The 27,959-nt window shown below is 57.5% G+C and overlaps 2 protein-coding genes across 12 annotated transcripts in view; both read right to left on the minus strand.

The window, feature by feature from the left end:
- The window catches only part of DLG1 (discs large MAGUK scaffold protein 1), a 109,302-nt gene extending 96,732 nt beyond the window's left edge, over window positions 1-12,570 (minus strand). For all 10 annotated transcript variants that reach the window (XM_048505493.1, XM_048505491.1, XM_048505490.1 and 7 more), the window contains exons 1-4: window positions 12,443-12,570; window positions 11,928-12,059; window positions 9,760-9,926; window positions 2,709-2,885 (exon numbers count right to left, since the gene is read on the minus strand). In XM_048505493.1, the coding sequence (XP_048361450.1) occupies window positions 2,709-2,885; window positions 9,760-9,926; window positions 11,928-12,059; window positions 12,443-12,461 (495 nt within the window). In that variant the 5' untranslated portion in view covers window positions 12,462-12,570. The remainder of the gene's footprint in view (window positions 1-2,708; window positions 2,886-9,759; window positions 9,927-11,927; window positions 12,060-12,442) is intronic.
- Window positions 12,571-18,470: 5,900 nt separating this feature from the next.
- Window positions 18,471-27,945, minus strand: BDH1 (3-hydroxybutyrate dehydrogenase 1). 2 transcript variants are annotated; one of them, XM_048505501.1, is made up of 7 exons: window positions 27,898-27,945; window positions 24,349-24,480; window positions 23,385-23,457; window positions 22,586-22,696; window positions 20,511-20,652; window positions 20,166-20,318; window positions 18,471-20,056 (listed from the first exon to the last, which is right to left on the minus strand). In XM_048505501.1, exons 2-7 carry the CDS (start codon window positions 24,444-24,446, stop codon window positions 19,587-19,589), a joined length of 1,047 nt encoding a protein of 348 aa, XP_048361458.1. In that variant the 5' UTR covers window positions 24,447-24,480; window positions 27,898-27,945; the 3' UTR covers window positions 18,471-19,586. The 2 variants fall into 2 exon arrangements, with proteins under 2 accessions (XP_048361458.1, XP_048361457.1); XM_048505500.1 differs by lacking the exon at window positions 27,898-27,945 and adding an exon at window positions 27,646-27,869.
- Window positions 27,946-27,959: the final 14 nt, after the last annotated feature.

Here is a 27,959-nt window from a genome sequence, read left to right on the forward strand (position 1 = left end):
GCTCTTCTGCAGGCTGGATATTGAGCCCAAAAAATAGGCGGGCGGGTGGGCAGGCGGGGGGGGGGGGGGGAGCTTTCAGAGCAGGAGAGAAGGGTGCCAGGAGGTTTCATTCACACAGACTTCAAGGGGTTAGGATAAGCTAGGTGCAAAAAAATCTTCCAGGTGCACCAAAACCTACTAAGGTGAACAGCAGCACATTTCCAAAGCCAGCCCCGGGCAGCCTCTTCCCCTCAGCTCCCAGGACTGTATTTAGAACCACCACTTGCCCTGTCAATCTTCATGCACAAGCATGCTTCTGGGCAGGCAGGGCGTCTGCCAGAGTCACGAGGCCCCATGCTCTCTGGTGGTTGCTGCAATAAGAAAATGTACATAGTGCACTGCAGGGGGCTGGACTTGATGGCCTCAGGGGTCTCTTCCAACTCTATAATTCTAAGAAAATGCACCACTTCCACCCTTCGAGGTCTGTGGGAACAATCTGAGTGGATAAAGCAGGAATTGTGTGTTCCTGCATGGCGGGGGTTGGACTTGATGGCCTCGTGGTCTCTTCCAACTCTATGATTCCATAATTCTAAGAGATGGGCCACAAATCTTCCGATGTTGTTGCTTGTACCACCACTGCAGCCCACACAGCATGGGCTATAACAGTGGTTCTCAACCTTCATAATGCCGCGATCCTTTAACACAGTTCCTCATGTTGTGGTGACCCCCAACCCTAACATTTATCCATTTTACTGATGGAGAACACTGATGCAGAGAGTCTTAGGCAACCCCTGTGAAAGGGTCGTTCAACCCCCAAAGGGATCCCGACCCCCAGGTTGAGAACCACTGGGCTATAGTATCAGTGCTGTGAGGAGGGGTGAGAGGCCTGGGCGGGGGGTGGGGGGGGCGGACTGCTTGATGGTCTGCTGGGATAATTTTGCTTGACTTTTCAGATAATCGGTCGCATCCACACCAACTAGGACATGGACAGACGATGCCCAGGTGTCAACTTGTCCAGTTGTCTGGGATTATTGCTAGTTTGAGAACATGAACAGGATTCCTGCTGTTTGAGTCCAGACATCCACTTCCTGGCAGCTTAGAAAACATCAAGATCCCCAACCCTACAAAAAGATTTGATTTAAACTAACCCCACCCCACTCTAGAGGGGTTAGCTGCACGCTCTCCACGTCAGGGTGGAAAGACTTTATTAGTGGCCCGCAGGGGTCACTAAAGTTGGAAATAAAGCTTACTTACAAATTCCACACACACACATACCCACACACACACACACGCCCACACACACAGACAGACAGGCTCTTCTAGCTCCTGGGTTCCCAGGCAGGAAGTTCTTCAAACAGGGATCGAGACCTGATAGGGAAAAGCCCACTGTGGGGGAGGGAGGGGAATATGGCTTCCTACAGCAAGGGTTGCTGGGAAGTGTAGTCCTTCCTCCTTCAGGAACAGCTGAAATCTGGGCCCTCTTAGATGGCTGAGGACCACACTTCCCAGCAGCCCTCGCTTTTTCTGGCCTGTCGTTGGAAACACACTGTCCAATCATACAGTAAGATAACACAGCTCAATCCAGATTCTGGTTTGGCACAGGAAGAGCCTCGTGACAGGGGATTCTATCCTCATTGGCTCTCCTGGGCCTCTCAGCAGCTCCCAACACCACTGACCAGGACCTCCTTCTGGAGAGGCTGGCTGGGATGGAAGCAGAGGGCACCGCACACACTGGAGATGAGTCAGGCGTTTCAATATGTCCTCTGCCTTTTCAGTTACAATGTGTGAAAATACGCAACGTTTCAGGCCCAGGGAGGCCCCCTCCTCATAAATCAACTGCTAGAGAACGGCCGCTTGACCTCCTGGGAGGTGCACCACAGGGTCCAATTCAGATGAGCCTTCGACACACCCTCTTTCTGGCCACGGCCCCTCCCCAGTGAGCAAAGGCACCCAACAGGTGGTAGCGACTGGGAGGGGGTCCACTCAGGAACGACTGTATTAGCCATCCAGATAATCTATCTATTCTATGTTCACAGCAATGCGACAATTCCCCCAATTTCATGAAGAAATCCACAGGATACACCAGTCTTTGAAGGCAGACCACCCGAACAGATTTCCCCTTCTCAGCAAAGAACGCAGACGACTATAAACCCGAACCTCACCTCGCAAAAGACTTGCCCACGACGCCAAAAACATGGAACTTTCCTCCACCCTCAGAGGATCAACTGGCCAGAACAGAACACCAGGCTGAGACACACGACAGAGGGCGTGGGATCTGAACCACTTTCGATTTCTAAATCTCCAGGGATCAATTAACTCTTGTTCCATGGAGGTGGTAAGAAATAATCAGTGAAAACACCCTGACTCCAGACTACTGGATTGGATCACATCTGAACTCCCCGCATGGATGCTCAACTTTCCCTTCTTTTGCCTCCCAAGCAGCCCAAACCACTCCCTGAAACACTTTCCACGGGGGAACCCCCCCCCCCACCAGGAGAAACATGTAGAGGGAGGTAGAGGGCTGCTGCAGGAGGGGAGAATCACCCCCCCCCCCGTTATGCAGGTGGGTCGTCTCCCTCTAAGACCGACAGAGATCAGGAGGAAAACCAGCAAAACTTGTGCTCATTTGAAACTGCCACAGCTGGAGGAAGACGTGCAGATTTTTACGCTTAAACAGTATCTTTCTATCCAAAATGGTCCTGCAACAACCACCACCAATGGTTTCCTACCTTGACTGGTGAGATATGAGAGTGAGAAACAAATCCATGGACATTCTCAACTTGTGACAGGTTCTTCTCAGACACGTGAACAAGCTCAGGAACAGCCGCCTCCTCGCTGGGGGCCAGGGGGGTCCTCCTCTGCTCCAGCACCGAAGGGGGCTCCTCCTCCTCCTGAGAGTGGTAGTTCTGCAAAGAAATCACAAGCAGAAAGAAAGAGGGAGCTTACGGAATGCCCTCAAGAACGCCAAACACGAGAGGAGGGGGCACCGCAGACTCCAGGACCAATTTTTCTGGGGAACTCCAACGTTCATGACACGGATGTACACCTGGGCCTTAATCTCTGGCACTGAGCCCTTGAGCTTTGCTTCAAGACTGAAGCATGCTCTGACCACTCACTAGGCCAGACCTGGGCATTATACGGCCCGCGGGCCACATCCGGCCTGCCGGATGACCCTGACTGCCCCCCCTGCCGTGCTGGGGAGCGAGGTGCCTTTGAAAGCCTTGGCTGCCAGCTTCTGTGGGGCTTTCAAAAGCGCCTCGCCCCCCTGCGTTTTGGCCCGGCCCTCCACAATATTTTCTGTTTCTTATGCGGCCCCATGGAAAAAATAATTGCCCACCCCTGCACTAGGCGAGTGTGGAAGCAGCCCAACGGTCCCAGTGGAATATGCCCTGACCCAGATGTTGGTTGTGAGGGACATCCACCAGAAGAAATGCCTCAGACACCGCCTGTTTTATGCACGGACCATTTTAGGGACAGTGCGAAGCTTGCTCACAAGACCGTGGGGCGCATGAAGGCCACGACTTGTGCCCATCGTGGCTGACGAAGTCATGCAAGGGCCACATCTGCAATCTCTTACTATTTCTCCCCTCCCTTCCACCAACCCCTTCGCTAGTTTACTCCAGAATAGCCAAGCAGAAAGTACACAACTCGGTTAACCACAACCTTAATGGGGAAGTTACTAAAATAAATGACAACTATATAATGGGATTGGGCAAGCATGAATGGCTCTACTGACAGCCACCGTGCGGTGTTTTTGCAACTGCTCGATGTCTCTTGCCTTGACCCCACCTCTTCTTTTCTGTACTTTGGACGCAGTAATAGTTGTTTGCTGATAAAGAGTCTATCTCCCTCTATTTCCTTCCTCAGAGAGGCTCCAAGGTGCTCAAGTCAAACTTGTGTATATATGATTTAGACTCTCACAATCCTTGAACCAGTAAGTCAGGCATCTGGTGTGGAGGAGGCTCTTCACATGGGAGAGGAGTAGCCCACTCACCTCGTGAAGAGATCCATAAAGCAGGAGTGTGACCTAGGGGCCATCTGCTACAAGACAGGCCCCAAGCAGCTAAGAGCAGAACCCAGCTGGTTGCCCCCAACAGCTCACAGCTCAGTCAGTTCTGCGCATTAACAGCAGCCGCCACCCTCTCCTGGCCACACTGCCCGCTTATCTAATAAACGGTGCAGCGGCTCCGCCACTGTGGCCTTATGCTTTAAAAATGAATGGTAAAAATTTAGCAATCCCAAAAATGCCTGTAACTCTTGCTTTGACGGTGGTGCCGGAGAGTCTGGATGGCCCTCACCTTCGCTGATGTCAGATGGATTCCCCCTGCATCCACCATGTAGCCCAAGAACTCTACCTGCACCACTCCAAACACACATTTTTCGCGCTTAACACGCAACCCCACATCTGAGAAGCACTGCAGTACTTTTCGTACCCGTGTCATCAGTTCCTACTCAGCTGCGCCCACTATCAAGACATCGTCAAAATACGGTATGACTCCCGACAAGTTTCTTAATATTTCTTCCATCAGACTCTGGAATATCCCAGGAGCTACACTCACTCCAAATTGCAGCCGCTTCACTCTGAATGCCCCCCTGTGAGTCACTACCGTCTGGGCTTCTGCAGTGGCATCATCCACTTCCAGCTGTTGGTACGCTTGTGCTAGATCTAATTTTGCAAAAACCTTTCCTCCTGACAACGTTGCTAACAATTGACTGACAACTGGCACTGGATACGGATGTTTCTGCAATGCCTTGTTAATTGTGCACTTATAGTCAGCACAAATGCGCACATCCCCATTGGCCTTCAGGGGGGTCACAATTGGAGTTTCCCATTTCGCACTTGACACTGGCTCCAATATTCCCTGTTCCAATAACCGATCTAGTTCTGCATCCACTTTAGAGCACAAAGCAAATGGAATACGCCGTGATTTTAGACGGATTGGGGGTACTGAAGGATCAAGATACAATGATATAGGTGGACCCTTATACTGCCCCAGTCCCTCAGCAAACACACTCTTAAAATGGTTCTGGTGAGTTTCTGGCCGTGAAAGCCTTCGACAATACACTCTTAAATTCTTCCACTAGCACCTCCCATGTTAACTTGCTGACCCCATGAATTCCAGTAATCGCAATTCCCAACCTCACAAACCAGTCCAGCCCCAATACGCTCGTCCGCCTTCCTTCCACTACTAACAATTGCAGACATCCATCAAACATATGATATTTTACATGGACATTACACATGCCAACCACAGGTACTCCATGTCCTTGATAATCCGTAAGTGGTAAATCACAAGTTCTAATGTCCAAATCGTCCTGTGGGCAAAATGTTTTACAAGTGTCCCATGAAACGATGGAGAACGCTGACCCGGAATCCACTTCCATCACACAAGGGACATCCTGGATCCTCACAGTCACCGTCAACTTACGCTGGATCTCGGGTTGCACGTGGTTAATTACATCAGCTGCGTAAACACCCTCACACTGCTCAAGTGGAGGTTGGCAGTCAATATCTCTACAAGTGGCGTTGCTGATCATTCTCTCGGGGCTATCAATGCTGTGGCAAGGTCAAACACTCCTTCACCACCAAGACTCAAAAACACGGCTCTTTTCCTTTCTGAGTCTGTTATGCCATTCGCCAGGAGATAAAATTCCAATCTGGCCTCATAACTCTGCCACTTCAAAGGAAACGCCAAATTAAACTGTTCCGTCTGCCCATGAAAGGCCATAATTTACTCACATTCCACACTTTACTAAAATCTTCCCAGACCTTTCATAAGTTCACCTTCGTCGCCAATGTGTTACATCTCAGAAATCAGAAGTCGGAGGAATAAAATACATCTCTTTATTGCATGGCTATTACTCGCACATAGCATAAGATCACACTGCAGCTGCGTTCAATATAACACAAATGCTAATGACCAATTACTGTGCAGCAGCTGCAGACTCTTAAAACAACACAGTACCTCACATCAATACAATACATTACAAAATCAAAGGAAGATCAGGGCTCTCGGAACTTCCCTGCATACTCCATGGAGGCAGGACGAGAACGGAGGGCGAAGCGCACCCCCAGGGAAGGAAACAAAAATTGCTACTTCCTGCCTCCCAAAGGATGATAGGAAATGTGATACCCAATGTTCAAAATCTCTCCCTCAATTCCAAAAGTGAATCACTCCACCTAACACCAGAGCAAATGGAACAGACGGGCCTGAGTCAGTGCAGGTGGCAAAATCTAGGGGGGGGGGGGTAGAGAGAAGCAGGGTGAGGGAGTGTTCAAGCAGCCATCCGAGTGCCCGAGGAAGAACTGGCAGCAGCACACCCAGGGTCTTGGGGGCCCTTCTGCGCCTGGCAGTTCACACCTCTGCCGGCCCCACCTGCCTCATTCCACATTCCAGGAACCTGCCTGCCAGGCACGTGGCCTGGCCCAGCAGCAGAGCACTCCACCGGCAGCGGCCCACCCACCTGCCAGACGCACTGCTTGCTTCTGCAGCGGAGAAGGGACCACCTCCTACCCTGGGAACCAAGCAGCCGGGAGCCGCAGGGTAAACAGGCAGCCTGGACTGACCCCCGGGATCCACATGTGCAGGAGGAGCTCCCGTGTGGGAGATGAGCAAGGAAGGGGACTGGAGCTGGGAAGGGAAGGGAGTGCGCGGGCTAGAGGGGGGTCAGGTGGAGGGAGGGGGAACATGGCCGCATGCCACTCACATTCCCCTCCCCAACATGGGGAGTGGTGCCTCGGAGAGTGGTGGAGTCTCCTCCTTTGGAGGTTTTTAAACAAAGGCTGGATCAGCATATGTCGGGAGTGCTTTGACTGTGTGTTCCTGAATTGCAGGGGGTTGGACTGGATGGCCCTTGGGGGTCTCTTCCAACTCTATGAGTCTATGAAAGAAGGAAAGGAGAAGCATATCAACCACTTTGAGTCAGTCCTCGCTGGGGAGACAGGCAGGAGACAAATTAATTAAACGAAAGAATCGCTCTAGCTCACTCCCCAAACCCTGCAGCACAGAAACAAGCCCAGCGAAAGCACAGCCACACCTCAGCCGTAAAGAACAAGTTCAACATAGCTCTGCAACTATTTCCATGGAGCCTCACAGCCCACAAGCATATTGGTAGCCTGCCTATCAGGACACTCATGGAAGCTCCCTCCTTCCCACACAAGAACACTTCGAAATCCCTTCCTTCCTCAAAAGAAGAAAGTGCCTTTCAATTGCAACTGACCGATCCATAAGGGCAGACAGCGATTAAAAATAAAAGTAGTGGGGAAAAACTGAGCGGCCGGGTTTTGCTTTGAAGTCACTTCAAAGGAACTACCCTTCCTTTCTTTACTCCCTCAAAAAACAACAACACCCAAATGCAAAAGTCCAAACAGTAACTGACTCACAGCAGGGTGAACATCCGGTTCCCCCTTCATTAACGGGGCTGACATTAACGGGGCTGGATGAATTCACCTGCAGAACCAAGTCCAAAATCATGCACAAAAACCAACCTCTGATCACCTGCATGGGTCTACAGCAAGCTAACAATTAAACAATGTATCAATCTAGAGTGCAATGTAACTACCAAGTAACAGAAACACACAGCTCTCCCTGGCAGGTAAAACTTTGGGATAGTAATAGTAATAATTACTAGTAATACTAGTAAGAAGAAGAAGAAGAAGAAGAAGAAGAAGAAGAAGAAGAAGAAGAAGAAGAAGAAGAAGTCGTCAAGAACAGGCATTGACTGAAGTGAAGAACAGACATTTGCTGCAAACCCAGAAATCCAAACAAGAATACAGAAAAAATGTGATTAAAATGAGGACTGAAAGCTGGCACAACAAAGCACTCCATGGCCAATTTCTGGAGAAAATCAAAGACAAAGTGGATAACGAAAAGATCTGGCTGTGGTTAACAACTGGAACTCTGAAAAAGGAAACAGAATCCCTGATTTTAGCCGCCCAAGAGCAAGCCATTAGAACAAATTTGATCAAGGCCAAAATCGAAAAATCCTCAGATGATGCAAAATGCAGACTGTGCAAGGAAGCTGATGAAACTGTAGATCATGTCCTCAGCTGCTGCAAAAAGATTGCCCAGACTAAGTACAAACAGAGACACAAATCAGTGGCCAAGATGATCCACTGGAATTTATGCAAGAATTACAACATAAGAACAGCAAAGAACTGGTGGGAACATTGTCCAGAGAAAGTAATGGAAAATGAGAAGGTCAAGATCCTGTGGGACTTTCGAATCCACTAAAAATGCTTCTCTTTTCTCTGGAATGAGCACAGATTTTTCCTAAAACAGGGATTTAATTATCAGCATGAAAAAAATGTCAAAATCTACACCACCAGATAACAGTAATCCGTATATATGCTATTTATCATGGTTATTGCTTCTATGTGAACAATTCCTGCAACAATTAATTCCCTATGTGTCTGATATTATTAAAGGGTTCCCACAAATCATGTGGAACTAGACCAAGTATCAAAAAGCACAGGTCTCACTAGACAGAGAGTTCTACCAGATTGGAGCCAGAGCCAAAAGGCTCTGGCCATGGTTGAAGACAGCCAGATATTTCTAGGGCCAGAGGCCATCGGAGTCGCTACCAAAAGAGATATACTGGGAAACCACTGCATTCTGGATCAGTTGCAAATTTCAGAACAACTTAAAGGTAGCCCTGAGTAGAGCAAGTTACAGTAGTCTAACCTAGAGGTGACATGGTAAAAGGTCTGGAATCCATGCCCTATGGTAGTGGCGGCGAACCTATGGCACTCCAGATGTTCATGGACTACAATTCCCATCAGCCCCTGTCAGCATGGCCAATTGGCTGATGGGAATTGTAGTCCATGAACATCTGGAGTGCCATAGGTTCGCCACAACGGCCCGATGGGGAGAGGGAGCTGGGTGAAGAGAAGGTTAAGTGGTGACATGATAGCCATGTTTGAAGGGATGTTTGACTATTTGAAGGGATGTCATGTTGGTGAGGGAGCAAGCTTGTTGTCTGCTGCTCCACAGACCAGGAGTGATGGGTACAAGGTAAAGGAAAAGAGGTTCCACCTAAACATCAGGAAAAACTTCCTGATTGTCAGGGCTGTTCGGCGGTGGAATGCACTACCTTGGACAGTAGTGGAGTCTTCTTCTTTGGAGATTTTTAAGAGAGGCTGGATGGCCACCTGTCATGAGTGCTTTGATGGTGTGTTCCTGCATTGCAGGGGGTTGTAATTGATGGCCCTTGGAGTCTCTTCCAACTCTATGATTCTATTTCATTCTGCTTTTCTACCACCTCCCTGATGGCTTCTGGTTTGCTTTAATACATCTTCCACCAACTCCTCGAATTCTCTTTCTGCTCACTTTGTTGTTAACTTACATTTGGTGAGCCAGAATTTGTGTTCCTTTCTACACACCTCCGTTGGACAAGGGCTTTGACTAAGTCCTTCCTGCCTTTCATGACTTGGGTTGTTAACCACTCAGGCATATCGTCAGCCAGTACCCATCCGAGCTGGGTCTTTAATACGGCTTCCAACAGTCTCCAGCCATTCTGGAGAAATTCACTGTCTTTCCTCTCTCTTAACTTCCTCCTGATTCGTCCCCTCTTTTTATCAAAGTTTCCCTCTCCTGAAATCAGAAGTAATTGTGCTGGACTCTGGGGTCAACTTTCTGTTGACATGAGCGCTGACTTCTGGGGGCAACAGGCACACTCTTGCACGGAAGGACTTGCTCCAAGATAACTATACTGTCTCACTGTTGGTTCAGAAGACACAATGCACATTTCAACCATACACACACACTCTCTCTCTCTCACCTCTGTGGCAGGACTAAGGCTGCTCGGCAAGGTTTCGGACGTCACCGTTGTGCTTGGAAGGCTGGAGAAGTCCCAGGTGTTGACGGGCGGCACGGATTCATTCTGCTTTAAGTGACCAACACTTTTGGGGTTGTCCAGCAGGGTCACTTCGTAAAACTCCTGAATATCTGGAGACAGAGAAGAGACATTTCAGCCACCAGTCCTCCGACGAGGGCAGAGGCTCTGAGCATGGCTCACCCTTGACTGTCTGCCGACTTCAGTCTCTATTCAGGATAAGGCAGCAGCTGCTGAGAGAAACGCCCACGTGGCACCACACCAGGCTGCCTTGGCCACGGGGGAAGAGCTTCAGAAAAGCAAAAAGAAACAGGCCAGTGGCCAAAGGAGAGTACAGGAAACACGCGCAGACCAGCACCTGGCTGAGGAGGATCCTGCCCGGGAGGATAATGCCAATAGTGACAACTGTGAAAAAGGACTCGAGGGTGACATCTGCGGAGGATGCTCCAAACCTGGAATGGCCACGTCTCTGTGGCTGGCTCCCTCCCTCTCCCCCGGGAATCCCCTCCTCCCTTCGAGACGCAGCAAAGCGTCTGCTGGGCATCCTTCACTCAGGTGTTCCCTGAAGGAGGGAGGTGCGCAGCTCAGAGATCTGTCCCCTGACGCCTTTTGGGTGTTGTGGCCATGGTTTGGCAGAGTTGCCTGCATCTGCAGAGCAGCGGACTCCACACTGGGATATGAAAAGAAACACATCTGACTGTGAGATGCCTTTGAAGACGCCAGTCATAGATGCAGGTGAAACAGTAGGAGCAAAAACTACAGGACCATTATTATTATTATTATTATTATTTTTAATTGGGTTTATAGACCGCCCTCCCCCGGAGGGCTCATGGCCACCCAGCCCGGAACACCCACCACAGTCAGCTGACTCCGGCTGCAAAAACCTTTGCATTTATTTACTTAAACATTGATACTTCGCCTTTCCCACAGCTCAACCTGGCGCACAAATCCAAACTTTAAAAAAGTATAACGACACAACATCTCCCCTCCCCACAAACTTTCCTTCTTGTACTCTTAAAAGGCAGCCCTGGAGCCTCCACCTCACCCAAAGCCTCCCACGGCCTCCGGAGACAGCTCCATCCTTCGCGAGCCCCCCCCCCCGCCCCCATTCCTTGGGGTGGGCCTAAGGATGGGAGAGGCACAGGGGCCTGGCTCAGGGGAACACAGAGGGAGGGGCGGGAAGGGCTTGGAAGGTCAGCAGCAGCACCTTGACGGGCACACAGGGAGCTGCTGCCATAGCGGGGGGGGGGGGGGGGGGGGGTTGTCCCACCAGCCACCCCCTGACAACAGCCTGGCGTTCTGCACCAGGGGTGGTTTCAGGCAGTCTTGGGGCAGCCCCTCCCCAGTCCAGGCAGGGATCCCAGGCGGGCCCCAAGGCAGGCGGGCAGAAGAGGGCTCACCTGGACGCCCGCCCGCCCGCCCGGCCCCTGCACACACGCCACGCCCACCGGTGGGCGGGGCCCGCCCCCGCCCCGCCCCTCTCCAGGGGAGGATTCCCACGCGGCGCCCACCGACACCCCTCCCGGCACCTGCAGCGCTTCTGATTGGCCCCCGGGGAGTTGATGGGCTGTGCAGATTGGTCGGCGCCCCCCTTGGCCCAGAGAAGCTCCCCTGCAGCCCCCCCCCCCCCGCGTGTCTAGTTGGGAGGCCTGGAGGGAGGAGGGGGGCCGCCGGAGCCCCTTCCTCGGGCAGCCGCCTGGTGGTCTCCGGGGCCAGGCCGGACTTCGCGAGCGGGCTGCCCAGAGTCCCGGGAGGACCCCCGCCGGGGGGCCGGGGGGCCGGGGGGCGGAGCCGGCGGGGCGGGGCGGGCAGGGGCTCCAGCGAGACCCCTCTGGCCAAACGCGGGGGGGGGGGGTGCGGGAGGCGCCCGTGGAAAGTCCTGCGGGGCCAGAGTCACGGGCGGGGGCACTTCGGCCAGCAGCGCGGCCGGACTCCTGGACACGTGTGCGGGGAGGGGGGGGGCTCCCAAGCCAGAGGGCAGGGCCGGCCGCTCCCCAGTCGGGAGGGAGGGAGGGGGGGAGGGAGGGGCTCCCCGACGTGTCTCTGCGGGCTGCGGGGCGCAGGTCCCCTCCCCCCACTCCGCCCCCCGCCCGCCCGCCCGGCCGGCCACCTACCGAGGAGGGCGTGGAAGAGGCTGCTGCGGAAGATGCCGATGACCCTCTCCAGCGAGCTGCGCAGCGGCCGGTCGTCCAGCGGGCTCAGCTTGGCGCGGAGCTCCTCCAGCAGGCGCAGCGCCCGCGCGGCCTCTGCAGCGACAACAACAACAGGCGCCCCCCCCCCCCGGCCTGGTCAGCGGCGGAGGAAGGGGCCGGCCCCGCCCCTCCCCCCCCCGGCGCTCTGCACGCGCCCAGAGGCACCGCCCCTCCCCCCTCCTCCCGCCCTGCCTCAGGCGCCGCGCCGGACAAAGTTGCCGAGAGCGAGTCAGGGCGCGCGCCCGGCCCCCCGGCCCCCGACCCACCCTGCTTCCTCAGCGGCATGAGGAAGGCCGGCCCTGCCCTCCCCGGCGCTCTGCACGCGCCCAGAGGCACCGCCCCCCCCCCCCCCTCCCGCCCTGCCTCAGGCGCCGCGCCGGACAAAGTTGCCGAGAGCGAGTCAGGGCGCGCGCCCGGCCCCCCGGCCCCCGACCCACCCTGCTTCCTCAGCGGCATGGCGGGCGGGCGGGCGGGCGGGCGGGCGGCGGACCCCCCCCTCCCCCTCGCTCCCTCCGCTCGCTCGCTCCGCTCCCCCCTCCCTCTGGGCCGCCGCCGCGGGGGCTCCTCGCAAAGTCCAAACTTTCTGGGCAAGATGGCGGCGCGCGGAGGGCGGGCCCGGGCAGGGGGAGGGGCCACCGCCCCGCCGCGCCCCCCGGCCAATGGCGGACAGGCCAGCACAGCGGGCCACGCCCCGAGGGCCCGCCCCCTGCCTGCCGGCCGGGAAGGGCGGGGCGAGGCCAGGCTCTTTCGCGCCCCGCGCCCTCCCCCGCCCCCCAGCCACGAGGAGAGCCCCCTCCCCAGGCGGGGCCCGGCCTCCGAAGGTGCTCCAGCCCCACAACGGCCCTGCGGGGTAGGCTGGAGGGGAGGAGGAGGAGGAGGGCCGTCCGCGGTCCCCCGACCCAGCGCCACCCGCCTCCCCGCAGGCCCAGCCAGGGGGGCCCCGCCCCACGTGCACGTGCTGCCCCCCCCTCTCCTCACTGGAAGGGGCGGGCAGGGGGCGCCACCTCGAGGGGCGCAGAGCGAGCCGCCAAGAGCCGCAGGTGAGCGGCGTTCCCCACGCAGCCGCACAGCAGCACGCTGCCACGCCACCAGCCGAGCGTCCACAAACGGGCTCCTCCCGGGCTGAAGGGGAGGTTGGCTATTCGCAAGCTAATGGGGGCAGCAGACTTGTCCCGACAGACTTCTGGTCCTCCCGGGTGCCCCTGGCCCACTGCAGGGATGGCACCTCCCTACCTGTGAAGCTGGCAGGACAGGTAGGGACACGGGAAAACAGGCCTCTCCTGCGCACCCTGGTAACACATCCCCCTGGAAGTTCGTGCTGGAATAAACTGAGAGACTGCCACTGAGCACCCGGTGGGCGCTCCCGCCCGTCGTGCCACCCTTCTCTTCCCGGGGGTGGGTGCTGAAGCCGACAACGGCAAGGACACACACAATGCAACGTGCCGGGGGGGGGGGGGCGCCCAGAAGGCCCCTCAGACCAGGGGGTGCGCACTGCTGACTTGGAACCCCCCCCCCCCCGGTGCTTCTGCCCGCTGCCTTGAAGCGCTCTCTTCGGCCTGCGGTGGGAGGGAGCCGTCTCCCGAGGCAATGTGGGCTCTTGGAGGCATTTCGTCTTCTCCCGAGTAGTCAGCAGGGAATGCTGAGGCACCCACACAGTTCGGGCCTTGTCCACCCCTGCCAGGCAGTGCCAGTCACACACACACCCCCCCCTCCGACTCGCCTACGGCAGACAGGCTGGCTTGTGGCTTGAGACAGGAGCGCTCTCATGCCCCACTTGGGCTGTGCAGAGGGACCCACCAGCAAACACGGTTATGGGACTTTAGTTAGGGGGCTTTGCTCCAGGCAGCCTGCGCACTCTGCTGTTGTGACACAAACACAACCCTGTCTCAGCAAAAATGGCATTCAAAGGTGTTGCAAAAATATAAGCTCTTGAGGGCTTGAGCCCACTTGGTCACATTCAACACTGCCTGACTCAAAAGGGCAACAGAGGGGCCCGGGGAGAACAGATTTCCACAGACAACTTGAATAAATCCTTCGGGACTGTGGTCTCCTCTGCCGTGTTGCTACACAAGGAGCCTTTGGCACCATTTGACGGGCCCTGTGAATGCTGAGGGCGGCTCTGCTTCGGTGCCGTTTTCTGGGCTTCTGGCTGGATTTACAGCCCAAACTTTCACTCAACTGTTTATCCCAGGGGCCCCCTTGTGGGTTCTACTGGCTTGCTTTGCGCAGATCTTCCCTGAGTCCAAGTGAGAGAGGCGGACCAGAAAGAGCATAGGAACAAGCATGCATGAAGTGAAGATGACTCTCCCTTTAGCAGGATTTTGGATACACAGAAAGAGGGAGGAAATGTGAACGTTGGGTTGAAAGATCTATGGGGAAATATATAAACGCAGTCCCAACACCAAAAGCCACATTATGCCCTTTGTTAAGATTGACAGTAATCACCCAATACAACACACAAGGAGTTATCCATAATTTTTCATTGGGATGGCTATTAAAAAAGAATTTGGGGAAGGGGATTTTTCAGGCCATGATCTAAGCTTCCTTACAAGAATATAGAATCATAGAGCTGGAAGAGACCCCAACGGCCATCAAGTCCAACCCCCTGCAATGCAGGAAATATCATGGGGAATCTTGTTAAAAGCTATGCTACATCCACAGAATTTCCTTCTTCTAGCAAGCTTGTCCCTCTAATCAAAAAGATATTGTTTCTGAGAAAGCCATGCTGACTTTTGGTGATCACAGCATTCCCTTCTAAATGCTTACAGACTATCTAATGATCTGCTTTAGAATTTTTCCTGGTATTGATATTTGCTGTATTTTCAGTCTCTGTCAACACTAATCCCTGGCATGGAGTTTCCCTTTTCAACTGCTGCTGTACTCAGCATTGATGTGTTCATTGAGGCGTCTGCCACAACTCCAAGGTCCCTTTCGGCAGGTCCAGACCCCCGCACCATAATCTGAACAGCTGAGATTTGTTTATGCCCCAGTGTGCATCCCACTATACTTACAGTGAACTTCACTTGCTGCACTATTGCCCGTTCACCGAATTTGTGGAGATCCTCCTAGCTTTTCACACACAGACCCTCCAGAATAATTTTGTCGCATTGGCAAACTTGTCTGTGATACCTCTCAACCAAATGTCACATGAGTACACTAAATAGCATCAATTCCAGGACTCAGTTCTGGTGAGCCCCAGGGCTCCTTTCCCTCAGCTGGAGCAGCTGTCCGTTCATTCCTGCTCTTTGCTTCCTGTTACTCAACTCATGTTTAATCCATAAGGGGAGTAACCCTCTTATCCTGCAGCAGGCAAATTTACATCGTCAATAGCCTGTTGGAAGTCCAAGAACAAAATGTCCAGAAGAGTTTGGAGTTATGACCTCCCCCTTTCTCTCCTGCACAGGGTCTCAAAGCACCTTACAAATTCCTTTCTCTTCCTGACCCCACAGCCGGCACCTTGTAAAGTAGATGGGACTGAGAGAATCCTGAGAGAACTCTGACTGGCCCAAGGTCACCCAACAGGCTTCATGTGGAAGAGTGGGGAATCAAACCCAGTTCTCCAGATTAGAGTCCACTGCTCTCAACCACTACCCCACACTGGTTCCCAGATCACTTTTATCAATAAGCTTGTTAGCAAAGGACTCCAAGAGATCAGTGAGGTGGGACTTCTGTGTGCAGAAGCCGCGTGGATTTCTCCTCCAGCAGACTTGGATCCTCAATGTGCTTAATTCTAACTTCAACTACAGTTTCTACAATTTGCTTGGAACAGATGTTAAACTATTGGGCCATCAGATCCTCTGAAGATGCCAGCCACAGATGCAGGCGAAACATCAGGAGAGAATGCTGCTAGAACACGGCCATGCAGCCCGGAAACCACACAGCACCCTATTGGGCCTGTAATTTCCTGGTTTTCCTTTGTGCCTTTAAAAAAAAATGGTGAGACATTTGCTACTCTCCAGCTCTCTGCCGCAGAAGGCAATTTCTGCTTCCTGGAGGACTCTTCGGCATACGCTATCTGGACCCACAGACTTGTTGGTGTTTAAATTGCCCAGAAGTCTTTGAACGCCATCTCTTGCTATTTCTTATTTGATTTACTCTCCGTTCCTTTCCTGGCTTGAGTTTTTCAGAATTCATTCCTGAAAACGGGCTGTAGTATCAGGCCAGCCCCACACTTCCCACCGTGAAGACAGATGCCATGAATTTATGGTGCTTCCCTGCCTTCCTTTAGCCATCCTTTTATTCCTTGGTCCCGATGGTCCAGTGCCGTGCTGGCTCTCCACTGGTCCCCTATCCCTGCCCGCAAAATACCCTTCCGGCCTTGGCACAGGTCTCGCAGCCTCCCCCACGCCCAGCCTGTCTGTGCCTCTTCTTCATACTGAACCCTGGCGATGACAAAGCGGCCACATTATGGGGAAGCGAGGATCGCTGGCTGATCTGCAAGCAAACTGGCAGTGCCACAGTCTGTAGAGGTGGCTACGACAGGTGTAGCATTCCCAGCAGAGCACGTGGCACTGGCGTAAACCTGACCTCTGGAAGCAGCGGGCTCTGGCACACACCCACAAGCGGCTGCGCCAGGCTACTCCACGGGCCAGAGTCGTCGCTGCCAGGCTGGAGGACTGCAACTTGCTCCTGAGGCTCCTCCCAAAGCTTCATTGGGTACAAAATGCAGCTGTGAGGATCCTAACTCCTCTCCCCTTGGAGAGTTTCTGTTCAGCCTCCTCTCTGCCAGCTGTGTTGGTTGGTTGTCGATATGCCTCCGGATCAGGTTCACGGTGCTGGTTTTAGCTTTCACAGCTGTTAATAGGCTGCGACCCTCAGACTTGCTAGCCTGCCTGTCTTGTCGCATCCCCGCAAGGATGCTTCACACTACTGGAAGTCCCTGGCCCAAGCGCAGTCCAGTAGTCCAGGGCCTTGTTGGCCGCGGTCCCGGCCTGGTGGAAATCTCTGACTGGGGAGCACAAGGCCCCGCGGGATCTGGCCCAAAGCTACCTGCCCGACAAGACAGAGAGGTTCCACCAGGCATGCAGCTGAGGACTCCCGGCTGCTCTATTGCAGCGGCCGACACGGCTGCTCCAGCCCTTGCTGTAGGTTCCTGCTGCTGTTGCCAGGACGCTCAAGCTCCGCCTCCCCTGCCTGCCAGGAGCCCCACAGAGAGGCACCCAAGCGGCCGAAGCAGCTTCAGCCCGCAGGAAGGAAGGAGGCTCTGCCGTTCTCAGCTGGGGTCAGCCTGCCAAGGCCTCCTGGCTGAGGATGAAGACCGGGGAAGACCTGGGGCTGCTACGGAGGAGTCAGGAAGCCCTCGCTAGGTTTGGAGGCAAAGCCAAAGGGTTGGTATTAAGGCACACCCATGCTGCAGTGGTACCGAAAATCAGCTGTTGCAGGTTGGCTCAGGGTCACCCAAAATGCTCCTCAAATTCTGGGAGTCACTAAGATTTATCTTCCAGTATTCTGGGATGGAAAAAGATCAACCTGCTAAGAGCTGATGGACCAACAGACCTGGCCTCCACCCAGGGCTCCAACTGTTTAAAGGGAAAGGACCAAAGTTTCCCTGGTCTGACCATGCCAACACTCCCCTCACCACCAAAACTGGAGGCAGCAGAGCCCCCCCCCCCCCCAGAAAACGGTAGGTGGGCTGGCTCCAGCAAGGCCTGGCAGCTGCAGTGGGCAACTTGCTCCCTGTCACGTGGTGGGGAGAGGCTCTCGGGCTTCTTGAAATTGGCAACTGAATAGCATTATATGGACGTAACAGAACAACAACAGTGCATTCAACAGGATGCCTCGTTTTCATTGCAAAAACGTTAGTCTCTGGCTCCTCCTGTTGCTGGAGAGATACCTTTTCTTTTAGTTCTCTGCAGTGGAAAATGCTGGAGACTCTTTTTAAAAAATGACAGCAAACCTAGTAAAATACTGCTATTCTGTTTCACTAATATAGCACTCATTACCAGTTTAAAAATGCCGCTTTTAAAAAGCTAAAAGGTGTCCCCCCCCCTCCCAGGGGCAAGGGTAGGAAACAGCTGTTGCAGCAACCCCAGCGCCCGCCTCCACTGCTTCCAGCAGGGAGAAGCCTCCAGTGAGGGGGTGGGGGAGGTGTTGTGCTGCTGGCCTGCTAACACATCAGGGTCTGGTTTCCTCTCTTCTCCTCCGTGTTCCTGCTGCCTCTGTAGCAACAGGGGAAGAACAAAAGTAGTGGTGCTAAATTTTCCAGACTGCTCCCCAAACAAACCAGAGTAAAAAATCCTGAACTGGTAAGAACACTTTTGGAAAAACCGTGGCCCACGAGGAATCTGGATGGAGCCCTTCTGCAGTGTGCCCCCCGGGGCTTGGTGGGAGAGAAGAGCGGGCAGGCCGGGTTCTTCTGTCTCCTGCACACGCAACCACCTCCCGCCTGCGTGGAGAGCGGCCTTTCCCCCGCCCGCCCACCCGCCCGCCCCGGACGTCCCCAATGGACCAGGCCCAGCCTGCCGGCTTTGTCACTGTTCTTTAATGTCAGTCGAGGCAGAGGACGTTTGATCGGAGGCTCTCCGCGCGCAGGTTACAGGAGGGAGGCGCTCCACTCCCCCCCTTCCTCCTCCCACTCCCACAGAAGTTCAGCGACTGGTTTTTTAGCCTCGGAGGCTTCACAAAAATATCTCTAAGCATCTCCCACGGGAGGCCTTTTTGTACAAAATTGTTTGTGACGAAACCCTGGAAATCCCAGAATAAGCCCCCCCCCCCTTGCAGCGCTCCCCCCCCCAAGCAGGGATGCCCACTGAAGGTCCTGCCGAGCCACTCCTGTGGACGGACCCCTGGGGTGCACTACCCCACAGCCTGCCCAGGGGGCGCTCTCCTCCTCAGAGCCTGCAGGAAGCCAGGACTGCTGGGAAAGAGAGAGGCATGGGGCAGGGGGCTTGGCCATCACTGTTCCTCAAAACCACACGACCCACAATGTGGGCAGAATATGGGATGTGGGGCTCCCTCCAACCCCCCCCCCCTCCTCCTGCCACTGGCCCCAGCCGCGCATTACAGCAGCACCGGATGGGCTTTGCTCAGAGGGGCCTGGGCGCAAGAGGAGCAGTCTTGCAAGAGACAGCTCCCTTCTGCGTGGGCCCGCAGGGGTCTCCCTGGCTCACTGCTCCCGGCGGGACCTCAGGGCCCAAGGCAGACTCCAGCCCCAGGATGCCCCTGTGGGGCAGGAGCCTTCCGATCTGCAAGTTCCCACCTCCCCTGGGGCCTCCATGTCCGGCCCGGTCTGAGGGTCTGCGAAGGCAGGAAGGGGGCCTCTGTCTCTCCAAAGGCAAGGGGGTTTGGGGAGCTCCAAGTCTTCAGAGCAACCAATAACGCAACCTAGATTTTGCCCTAAGAGCTGAGGCAAAAAGGAGAAATGGGAATACTTGAAATAAATAGCACAGAGCTGGCTGGGTCCCTCTGACATAGGCAAGATGCTCCTGTTAATGAGACACACCATGCGAGGATTAAATTAGGCTCAAAAGTTAAATTACTATAAATCCAAGACTAAAATACAGTACTGTGAACTCAACTAACCAAGTGGCTGCTGGGACATTTGTACAGCGTAACTCTTCGCGTCAGCTTCCCTCCTGCCCCTCAGTAAATGTAGAGGCGGTCTGAGATGGCGGCCGGCATGTGGGTCATGACCTGCATGCGCAGCCACCAGTAGTAGTCCATGGGGTGGTAGCGGGTGTAGGGTGAGATGGACATCAAGGCATGCCCGATGCTCTCGATCACGGGGGACGTGTCGGTGGAGCCGCTGTCACAGTAGGACTCCATCTTGGCAATCTGCTCGTCAAAGTACTTCCGGCCGTAGTTGCGACGGACGATCTCGGGCAGCTCGTCCCACATCTTGTCGGCGATGGCCTTGATCCGCTCGGGGCTGTACAGGCTGGTCCCGGCAATGAAGTTCCCGGGTTCCACGATGCAAACCTTCACGTCGTGGGGGTGCATCTCATAGCGCAGGCAGTCAGAAAACGCCTCCACCCCAAACTTGGTGATGCAGTAGGGGGAGCGCGCGGGGTTGGCCATCCGCCCCATCATGCTGCTGATGTTCACCACGCGGCCTGGCCAGGGAGAGCGCAGAGTGAGAGAGCCACCAGACTCCCCCCCCCCCCACACAAGAAGAGGGGCAGCTCCCTGGCCTCACCCTCCACATGCCAGCTCAGGGCTTACCTTTGGCTCTGCGGATGAGGGGCAAGAAGGCCTTGGTGGTCCGGATTGTCCCCCACAGGTTCACTTCTGCCACCTCCTTGTAGGTGTCCATGCTGGTGAATTCCACCTCTCCGAAGGTGGAGATGCCGGCATTGTTGACCAGACCCCAGACCCCTGGAGGAGGCGGCAGCAGAGCAGAAAGGAGTCCCCTTGGGGGCGCCACTCCCCCACCCCTCCGTGGGCTGGGCAGGCTTGACCCTCCCGTTAGTAGCCTGCCCAGCCTTTCCTCATGCAGGGCTACTCAGCGCCCTCTGCCCAGGACAGCCCTCGTGCTGCGCTCCCAGGGTCTTCCCCCCGCCCACTCACCAGCGTCCGGATTCTTCAGGGTGGCAGTCACGTGATCGACGGCCCGCGCCACGTCCTCGCTGTCACAGACGTTCAGCTGCACCGTCCTCATGCGGTCGCTGTTCATGCTGTCGAGGTCTTTGGCGCCGCCACGGCCTTGATCCTAGGAAAGGTGAGCGTTGGACTCCACCGCACGGAGGCAGGCAGGAGGAGCAGCCGCCACCCACACCCAGCCGCAGCCACCGTTCCCTGGAAGAGCAGCCCGGCCGCCTGAGGCCTCCTGCCAGCCTTGCCTTTGCCGGCAGGGAAGGCAGCACCTGGAGCGGCAGTGGACGTCCTTCTGCCCCTAACAGCAGGCACTGAGGGGTACAGGATAAATGGGAACTGAGGGGCCACGAAATGCAGCAGGGGCCGTCAGGGAAGGTGGCCTCTCTCGACAAAGTGGCAGCAGGCAGCGGAGGAGCATTTCTGGTGACAGAACCTTCCCAGCTTTGCTAAAGTGACCCCCACCGTGGCAAAAGGAACTAAACCATGAATGGATGAATGGTGTTTCCTTTAAATTCACGTTGAGGACTCCTGGCTGACTGGTGACATCTCCCTTCCAAGTCCTTCCTGATGAACTGTCATGACTTCCGGATCCAGGGAGATGCCAGGCTGAGCAGAGCCCCTTCCCCGGCTGTGGGGGCGCACGGCCCGTGGCTGGCTGTGGGGGCTCCGTGAGGGAGTCACGGGCATGACCCGGGACTGCTCCCGCAAAAAGCCACTCTGCTTATTCCATCCCTGTCTCACTGTTGCACGGGAACAGCACAGGCCGGCCTCACAGGGTTGCTCACAGCTGCGTCACCCCACAGAGCCCCCCATTTTATTCTCAGCACTTGCATCTGTGAAGTGCCCCCAAAGCCCCCGGCCACAATTAATGCTCCGCCTTTAAGAGCCGGACTAACACTGCTGTCCCGCTGGAGTCAGAGCCAAAGGAAGCTTCTCTCTGGCAGAGCAATTTCCGTTCCACCTTTTTGCTCAGCACCCCCAGAAGCCCCTCGAGTGGTTGCCCAGGACGGCCTTCTTCCCTGAGACCACAGAGATGCTGGGAAGGGGGAGGGGAACCCCTCAAACTTCTGTCTTCCTCTCTCAGAGGGGGCGCTCCTTGGGCCGGCCATCCTTTCTGCATGGCTCCAATGAGAAGAGCTCCCAGAGAGCCCTGTCCAGAGGCGAGGGATGGGGGCAGCCCCCTCCCCCTCCTCTCTGGGTACAGGCAGCTCCATGGAGCAGGAGGCGGCAAAAGGGCTTCCGGGAGACCCCCAGGCCACCTGCCCCCAAGGTCCCTGCCCACTCTGCACCCACCCGCCCGGGACACTGGCTTGCAAAGGACTGGACAAGTGCAGGACGGAGCCTCAGGCTGTGGGGGCAGAACGGGCGGCCTGGGCTTCCTCAAGGCCCTTCCCTGCCTCCTTCGCCCCGACTGCAAAGCAAGCATCACATCACTCGTTGGGCAGGAGGAGGGGGAACACCCCTCCCCCCGGCCCACTCTTCCACGGCAAAAACCATCGCTCGCTTGACCACCACAGCCTGGCCTTGCGTGGCTCTCGGCAAAAAGATGGAGACAGACACCAGCTGGTTTCCTTGCCCTACCCCCTACCACACACACACCCCAGGGTTAGGACAGCATGCTCAGGGTTAGGACTCTCACCCCTTTACCCAGTGAGCAGGAGAGTCCATGCGTACGGAGGGGAAACTGAGCCACAGCCAGTGAGGGCCGCAGCAACTCAAAGGTCTGGTCGCCCACGGGCAGAACCAGCTGCAAAGGGGCGCCCTTCTCTCCACCTCTGTGTGGGGAGACCCTGGATGCTGGAGGCCCCGTCCTTTCAGAGCAAGAGGGGCCCACGGAAAAGCACCCCCTCATCACACCAGGGGCACCCGCTGTGGAAGTCCCTGGGGAGGTTTCGGGGGTGGGTGGGCAAGGCTGTGCAGCAGATGTGAACGTCACAGAAGAAAGGGATGGACGTCACGGGGGCAAAAAGGCTTCCTCGTCACCCCTCCCCAGGACCCTTCTGGCCCCCCGCTCACCTGGGGGAGGGAGGGGGCTCCCCATTTCCTACCTTCAGCAGGCAGCCGGCGTAAACAATGAAGCCCTTCTCATGCAAGTACTTGGCCAGGGCGAAACCAAAGCCCGAGTCGCAGCCAGTGATGAGGACAGGTCGCTCGCCGATCTGAAACGAGGCCCAGAAAGGAGGAGGATGGGGGGGGAGAGAAGCCCCCCCCCCCCGGACCGGCATCCTGCCCTCAACCGCCTGGGTGCTCCCCCTCCCACGTGCCCCGTCGGAGTCAGCTAAACGGCATCCTGGAATGAGGCCATTCTTGGCTCATGTCCAAAGGCTGGAATCCTCCTGGGGGCTTTGGGGGGCTCTCGCTCTCCACCTGCACCCCATCAATGAGGCACCCCAGTTGCCCCCAATGCAGACCCGTCATTGCACACAGAACTCCTCTTTGAGGTCAGTTTTAATACCAAGAGACCTCAACACAAACCCAGCACAACAAATCCTCCGAAGGGTCAACAGGCACCCCCAGCAGCCGCCCAGGGAGACCTCCATCCCTCATACACAACACACACACACGCCCCCGGGGCCACAGCATCAGAGCTCCCTGCAGGGCCTGGCAGTGTGGCGAGTGGGTCCCCCCCGCCCCAGAGACCACCAAGCCCAGCATCTGTTGGCAACAGCCAACCCCTCCAAACTGCACCAGCTGGCCCTTCCTGGGTTGCCGGGAACCCAGGGGCTACAGGCCGCTTTGGAACAGGGAGGTCCCGCGCTACCCTCATAGCGACAGGCCGCCGGCTGTCGCCCGCCACGTGGCTCCGGCTGCCCCTGGGCCAGGCTGGGCCTTTCCCTTCCCACTCACCGCGTCCACGTCTGTCACATACGTCCGCCGGCCCGTTTGGGTCAAGACAGAGAAGGAAACCTCCGGCAGGGCCCTGCAGAGAGAGCACAATTTCCGCCACGTCCAAGGGAGGGCAAGCAGGGCCGGCCTCTCCTCTCTCACTGCCAGCAGCGAAAGTGTGGGGGTCCCCCTAAGCCAGGGGGCTGGTGCATGCCCCTCCCCCCCAATGCTGGTGCATGCCCCCCCAATGCTCGTGGCCCTCTCGCTCGATCCTTCGGAGGGTCTCTGTTCCGGCTGCCAGCCCTTCTGAACGGGGGGGGGGGGGGGGTTTCCAGCTTGTGGCTCTTGAGCAATCTAAGGCCATTGACCTACAAGGCCAAAGAGAACAACGCCATAAATCCCCCCCCCCCTCTGTCTTCCTGGGCTCTCCTGCATCTGGGGGGCTTCGTGGTCACTACCTTTGCTCCTCCAACTCCCCAGCCCTCAGTCGTCCAAAGTCTCCTGCCCCCTCCAACAGTGCCCTCCCTGCGGAGTTTGCTCCCCCTCGTGGAGTTGGCCCTCCCAGCAGCTCTTTCTGTGATGCCCTGCAGGCCAAACCCTTGTCTGCCCCACTGGAAAAGGGGACCCCCTTTAGCAATGTGCGTTTGGCCCCCGTCACACTCCCCCCCCCCCCAGTTCCATGACTGTTTTGAAGGCCCTGTTTTGAATTCTAGATGGCCGGTTCCTTGGGGTGGGGGCCCCTCTGCAAGTCCCCCGGAGTCCTGCCTTAGCCTGTGGCTTGGGGGGGGGGGGGCAGGAGGGAAGAGCAGCTGCCTGGCAAGCAGGAGGGCTCCCATCAGGCCCCCTCCTCACAGGCGCCTCGAGCAGCATCTCAAAAGGGGCCCTGGGGCTTCCGGAGACCCACCGTCTGCCCAAAGGCAGGGCCTTCCTGGCACTGAGCGGGAACGGTGCCTGCACCCCGGTTCTCAGCTCCCCAGTGGCCTACCGGAGTCTTGTTGCAGCATCCTTGCAGTGCGGGGCTTTGGTGGCCAGGCGGGCCAGAGGCCGGGAGAGGAGCTGCGTGGCAGCCAGCAGAGTAGCCATGGGTGGGTGCAGTCCGAGGCGTCCTCTCCTCCCTCTGCAAAACAGGGCAGAAGCAAGTCCCCTTTATTGGCTCCCAGGGTTTATGGCCCTGCTGACTCGGGTGTTCGGGGCCCCCAGTGGGGCAGGGCAAGGCAGCCCCCCCCCCCCCCCCCGTTGCCCCTTGCCCATCAAGATAGTGAGTGGCTCCCCCACACAGCCCTCTGCTGATCTGCACGCTCCAACCACCTTTCCCCCCACTCCTGGCTGTTCCAAGCCCCGGGAAGGCCCAGAAAGGGCTGAGAGGCTCAGACCTTTGAATTAGGACCCCCCCCCTCCCGCCGCCACTGCTGCAGCCTCAGGGCAGATTCTCCCTCCCCTCACCAAGCAGAAGCGAATGTGGACTCCCAGATGGATTCCAGACCCTGTGGTCACAGGAGCCGGCCAAGCACACAGGAGCCATGCGAGGAACAAACCTGGCATCTTCTGTGCCAGGCACTGGCGTAATGCCCATTGGGCAAGCTGGACAGCTGCCCAGGGCATCACCTTGTGGGCGGCGTTTTGGGGTATTTTAGTGGTTTTCCATTTGTGGCCTGCAGGGGGCGCAGTTTGTAAGCTAGCGGCACCAAAATTTCAGCGTATCATCAGGAGACTGTCCTTATGCTACCCCCCACGTTTGGTGAGGTTTGGTTCAGGGAGTCCAAAGTTATGGGCCCGTCAAAACTGTAGCCCCCATCTCCTATTAGCTCGCATTGGAAACAATGGGGGATGGGGCACCCCCTTTGGGAGTCCATAACTTTGGACCCCTTGAACCAAACCTCACCAAACTTGGGGGGTAGCATGAGGACAGTCTCCTGATGATGTGCTGAAATATTGGTGCTGATATGTCTAAAAACCTCACCCCCTGCAGGCACCAATGTCCTGGTGCAAAAAAAAATTGGTCATGGTGGAGTGGCCGCCCGGGGGGGGGGGGGGCATCCAACTCAGGTTTTGCCCAGGGCTACATCTTGCCCAGGGCTGCCTCATTACGCCCTGGTGCCAGGCATGAGCAAGAGGTTTTCAAGGTGGGCAGGCGGGCGGGGGGGTGGAGCTGACTGAGGAATAGAAATCCATGGATAAATGCCCCCCACAGCCCTGGCTTGCTGAGGTCCTTTGAATGGGAGCCTGTCATTTTGGGGGGGGGGGGCTCCTCTCTCTCTCTGTGTGTGTGTGTGTGTGTGTGTGTGCGCGCGCGTGCGTCCGTCCGTCCGTCCGTCCGTCCCTCCACGCAAGGCTCTTCTACCGCTCGGTTGTCTTGCCAGCTGCAGCAACGGGCACGGTTTCTGGCTCACTTGGGTCAGCAGGTCATACCCTTGCAACAGACGGGCACGGCCTAACCCTCAGACCTCCCCAGTGGCTGCGGCTCCGCAGCAGAGCGTCTGCTTGGCACACGAAAGGTGCCAGGATCGATCCCCCAGGAGCGCCCCTTCCCAAGGCTCAGGTGGGAAGGGCTGGGAAAGGCCTCCTCTGCCTGAGACGCTCTGGAGAGCCACTGCCAGGCTGAGCAGGCCCTCCTTGGGGGTCCGTGGGTGGGTGGGCTTCGACACAAGGCAGCATCCGTGTTCAAAAAGGCACTTTCGGGGTGGGGGGGGAGTGGCCAGTGGCAGCACGCCTCCTGGCAGGCAGAGGGACCCAGGCTCAGTCTCTGGCGGCTCCCCTGGCAAAGGATCAGGGAGATCCCTCCCTCAGGGGGTCATGTTCAAGCCAGAGCAGAGAAGGCTGGCCTCAGGGGGGGTCCCCTTTGCCCAACACAAGGGACACACAAGCCCCCCCCCCCCCCCCGTTTGCTGCTGCTGGGTGCTCTGTCTCCGAGCCGCTGGGAAGCTGGGCCAGCTGCCCTGTTCCAGCTTGAGGAAGGGGCTCCCCCCCACTAATGGCTTTTGCCCCCCCCCCCCCGGGAAGTAGTGCCAGAGGCGGACAGCCTGTCCTTGAACGTGCCCTGGCAGCCGCAGGGACACACACACACACACACACACACACACACGCGGACGCCAGAGGAACCAGTTCTCCCAGTTTCCACCTGACGCTGGTTCAGTCTGTTGCAAAAGCCGCCTTCTTCACCCGGCTGGCAAAACTGCCCCCCTCCCCGCCCCCCCCCCCAAGTGCAGCCCAGAACAGGATGGAGAAGCCAGCGGGCTGGCAGGACAGCCCCACAGGGAGGGCGTCCAAATGCTCAGCCCCAGTCCCACACCTCAAGGGGGGGACACGCCAGGTCCTGCAAGCCACAGGGAGGCAGGGCAGGGGGTGGGCACCACCAGCCCTTGGGGAGAAGCCCCTCCCCCATTCTACAGCACCCCCGCTCTGGGGAGGGGCTGGGGGGCAAGATCCCTGCTGGCCTCCTCTGCTACCTCACGCCAAGCATTTGGCCACCACTCCAGGAGGGGTCCCCGTCCTGCCCCCAGCCTCACTGAGTGGTCCCCAGCCCGGTGCCAGCCCCCCTCCCGGCTCAGCCGGGCCACGGGGGGCGGGGGGGTGGCGGAGCGTCACATCTAGGCTGGGGGTGTCTTCCGACAGGCGGGGGGGCCTGGAGGAGCCAAGAGCAGTCATGCCGTCCGGCGGCCTGGAACTGGCAGTCGCGGGGGGGCGCTGCCTCCTCCCACCCAACCCCCCCCCCCACTCCCGGCCGGCTGCGATGATGCCCAACAGCCGCCCTCCTCCCGCCGGCACCGCGGAGCCCCCGCGAAGAGCGGAGGGGGAGGGGAGGGGTTCTGGGGGCCCACCCTGCCGGGCAGGTCTGCCACGGGGCCTTGCTGGACCTGGCTGGGGGGCCACCCACGCCCCTCCCTACGCAGGGGCACCCGGGGGGGGGCTGGGGGCTGCTCCATGGGTCGGGGGGGCCCTTCCGCTGGGGCTGGAGGCTTCTCGGACCCCCCCCCCCATCTCTTCTGTAGAGGGAGACCCCAAGGTCGCGGGGGGGGGGGTCCCGCCATTTTGTTCGGGCTTGGGGTGGGCAGCGGTAGGAAGGCTGGAGGGGGAGGGGGCGGCGCAGGCAGGACACATCCTGACCCTTTCCCCCCCCCCCCCGCACTGCTGGGGCTTCCCGGGGCCCGAGGGAGGGAGGGGGGGGACGGGGGCTGTGCGCCGGCCGGCCGGCGAGGATGAGGATCCCGGCAGCAAGGTCAGGCGGCGGCAGTTCGTAGGCGCCCCCCCCCCGCCAGACAGACAGACAGACCGAACGACCTACCGGGGGGGCGGCGGCAGCGGCAGCGGCAGCGGCAGCAGCTCCGGTGACCGGCAGGCCCTCCCCTCCCTCCCTTATCCCGGCCGGCGCGCGGAGGAGGAGGAGGAGGGGGAGGAGGAGGGAGTGGGGGAGGGGCGGCCTCTCATCCCTCCTCCCCCCCCCCCGCTCGTCTCCAGGCGGCCTCCGAAGCGCCGGGCCCGGGGGGGGGGTGAGAGGTTGTGGGGGGGGGCGGCGAGGGGCGCGCGCGGGGCTCACCTGGGCGGGCGGGCGGGCGCGGGAAGGGCTCGGCGGGGGCGGGGCCTGTCTTCCTCCCCCCC

Source organism: Sphaerodactylus townsendi, linkage group LG08 (assembly GCF_021028975.2).
Source record: "Sphaerodactylus townsendi isolate TG3544 linkage group LG08, MPM_Stown_v2.3, whole genome shotgun sequence".
NCBI classification, from domain to species: domain Eukaryota; kingdom Metazoa; phylum Chordata; class Lepidosauria; order Squamata; family Sphaerodactylidae; genus Sphaerodactylus; species Sphaerodactylus townsendi.

What these genes read in the sequence shown, in the direction of transcription:
- BDH1 (XM_048505501.1), bottom strand. Translation starts at nt 24,446, where the DNA reads ATGGCTACTCTGCTGGCTGCCACGCAGCTCCTCTCCCGGCCTCTGGCC. An exon ending in GATGCTGCAACAAGACTCCG is followed by an intron (nt 23,458 to 24,348) that starts GTAGGCCACTGG and finishes CTCTCTCTGCAG; the next exon opens with GGCCCTGCCGGAGGTTTCCT. An exon ending in CCTGAAGAATCCGGACGCTG is followed by an intron (nt 20,319 to 20,510) that starts GTGAGTGGGCGG and finishes CGCCTCCTCCAG; the next exon opens with GGGTCTGGGGTCTGGTCAAC.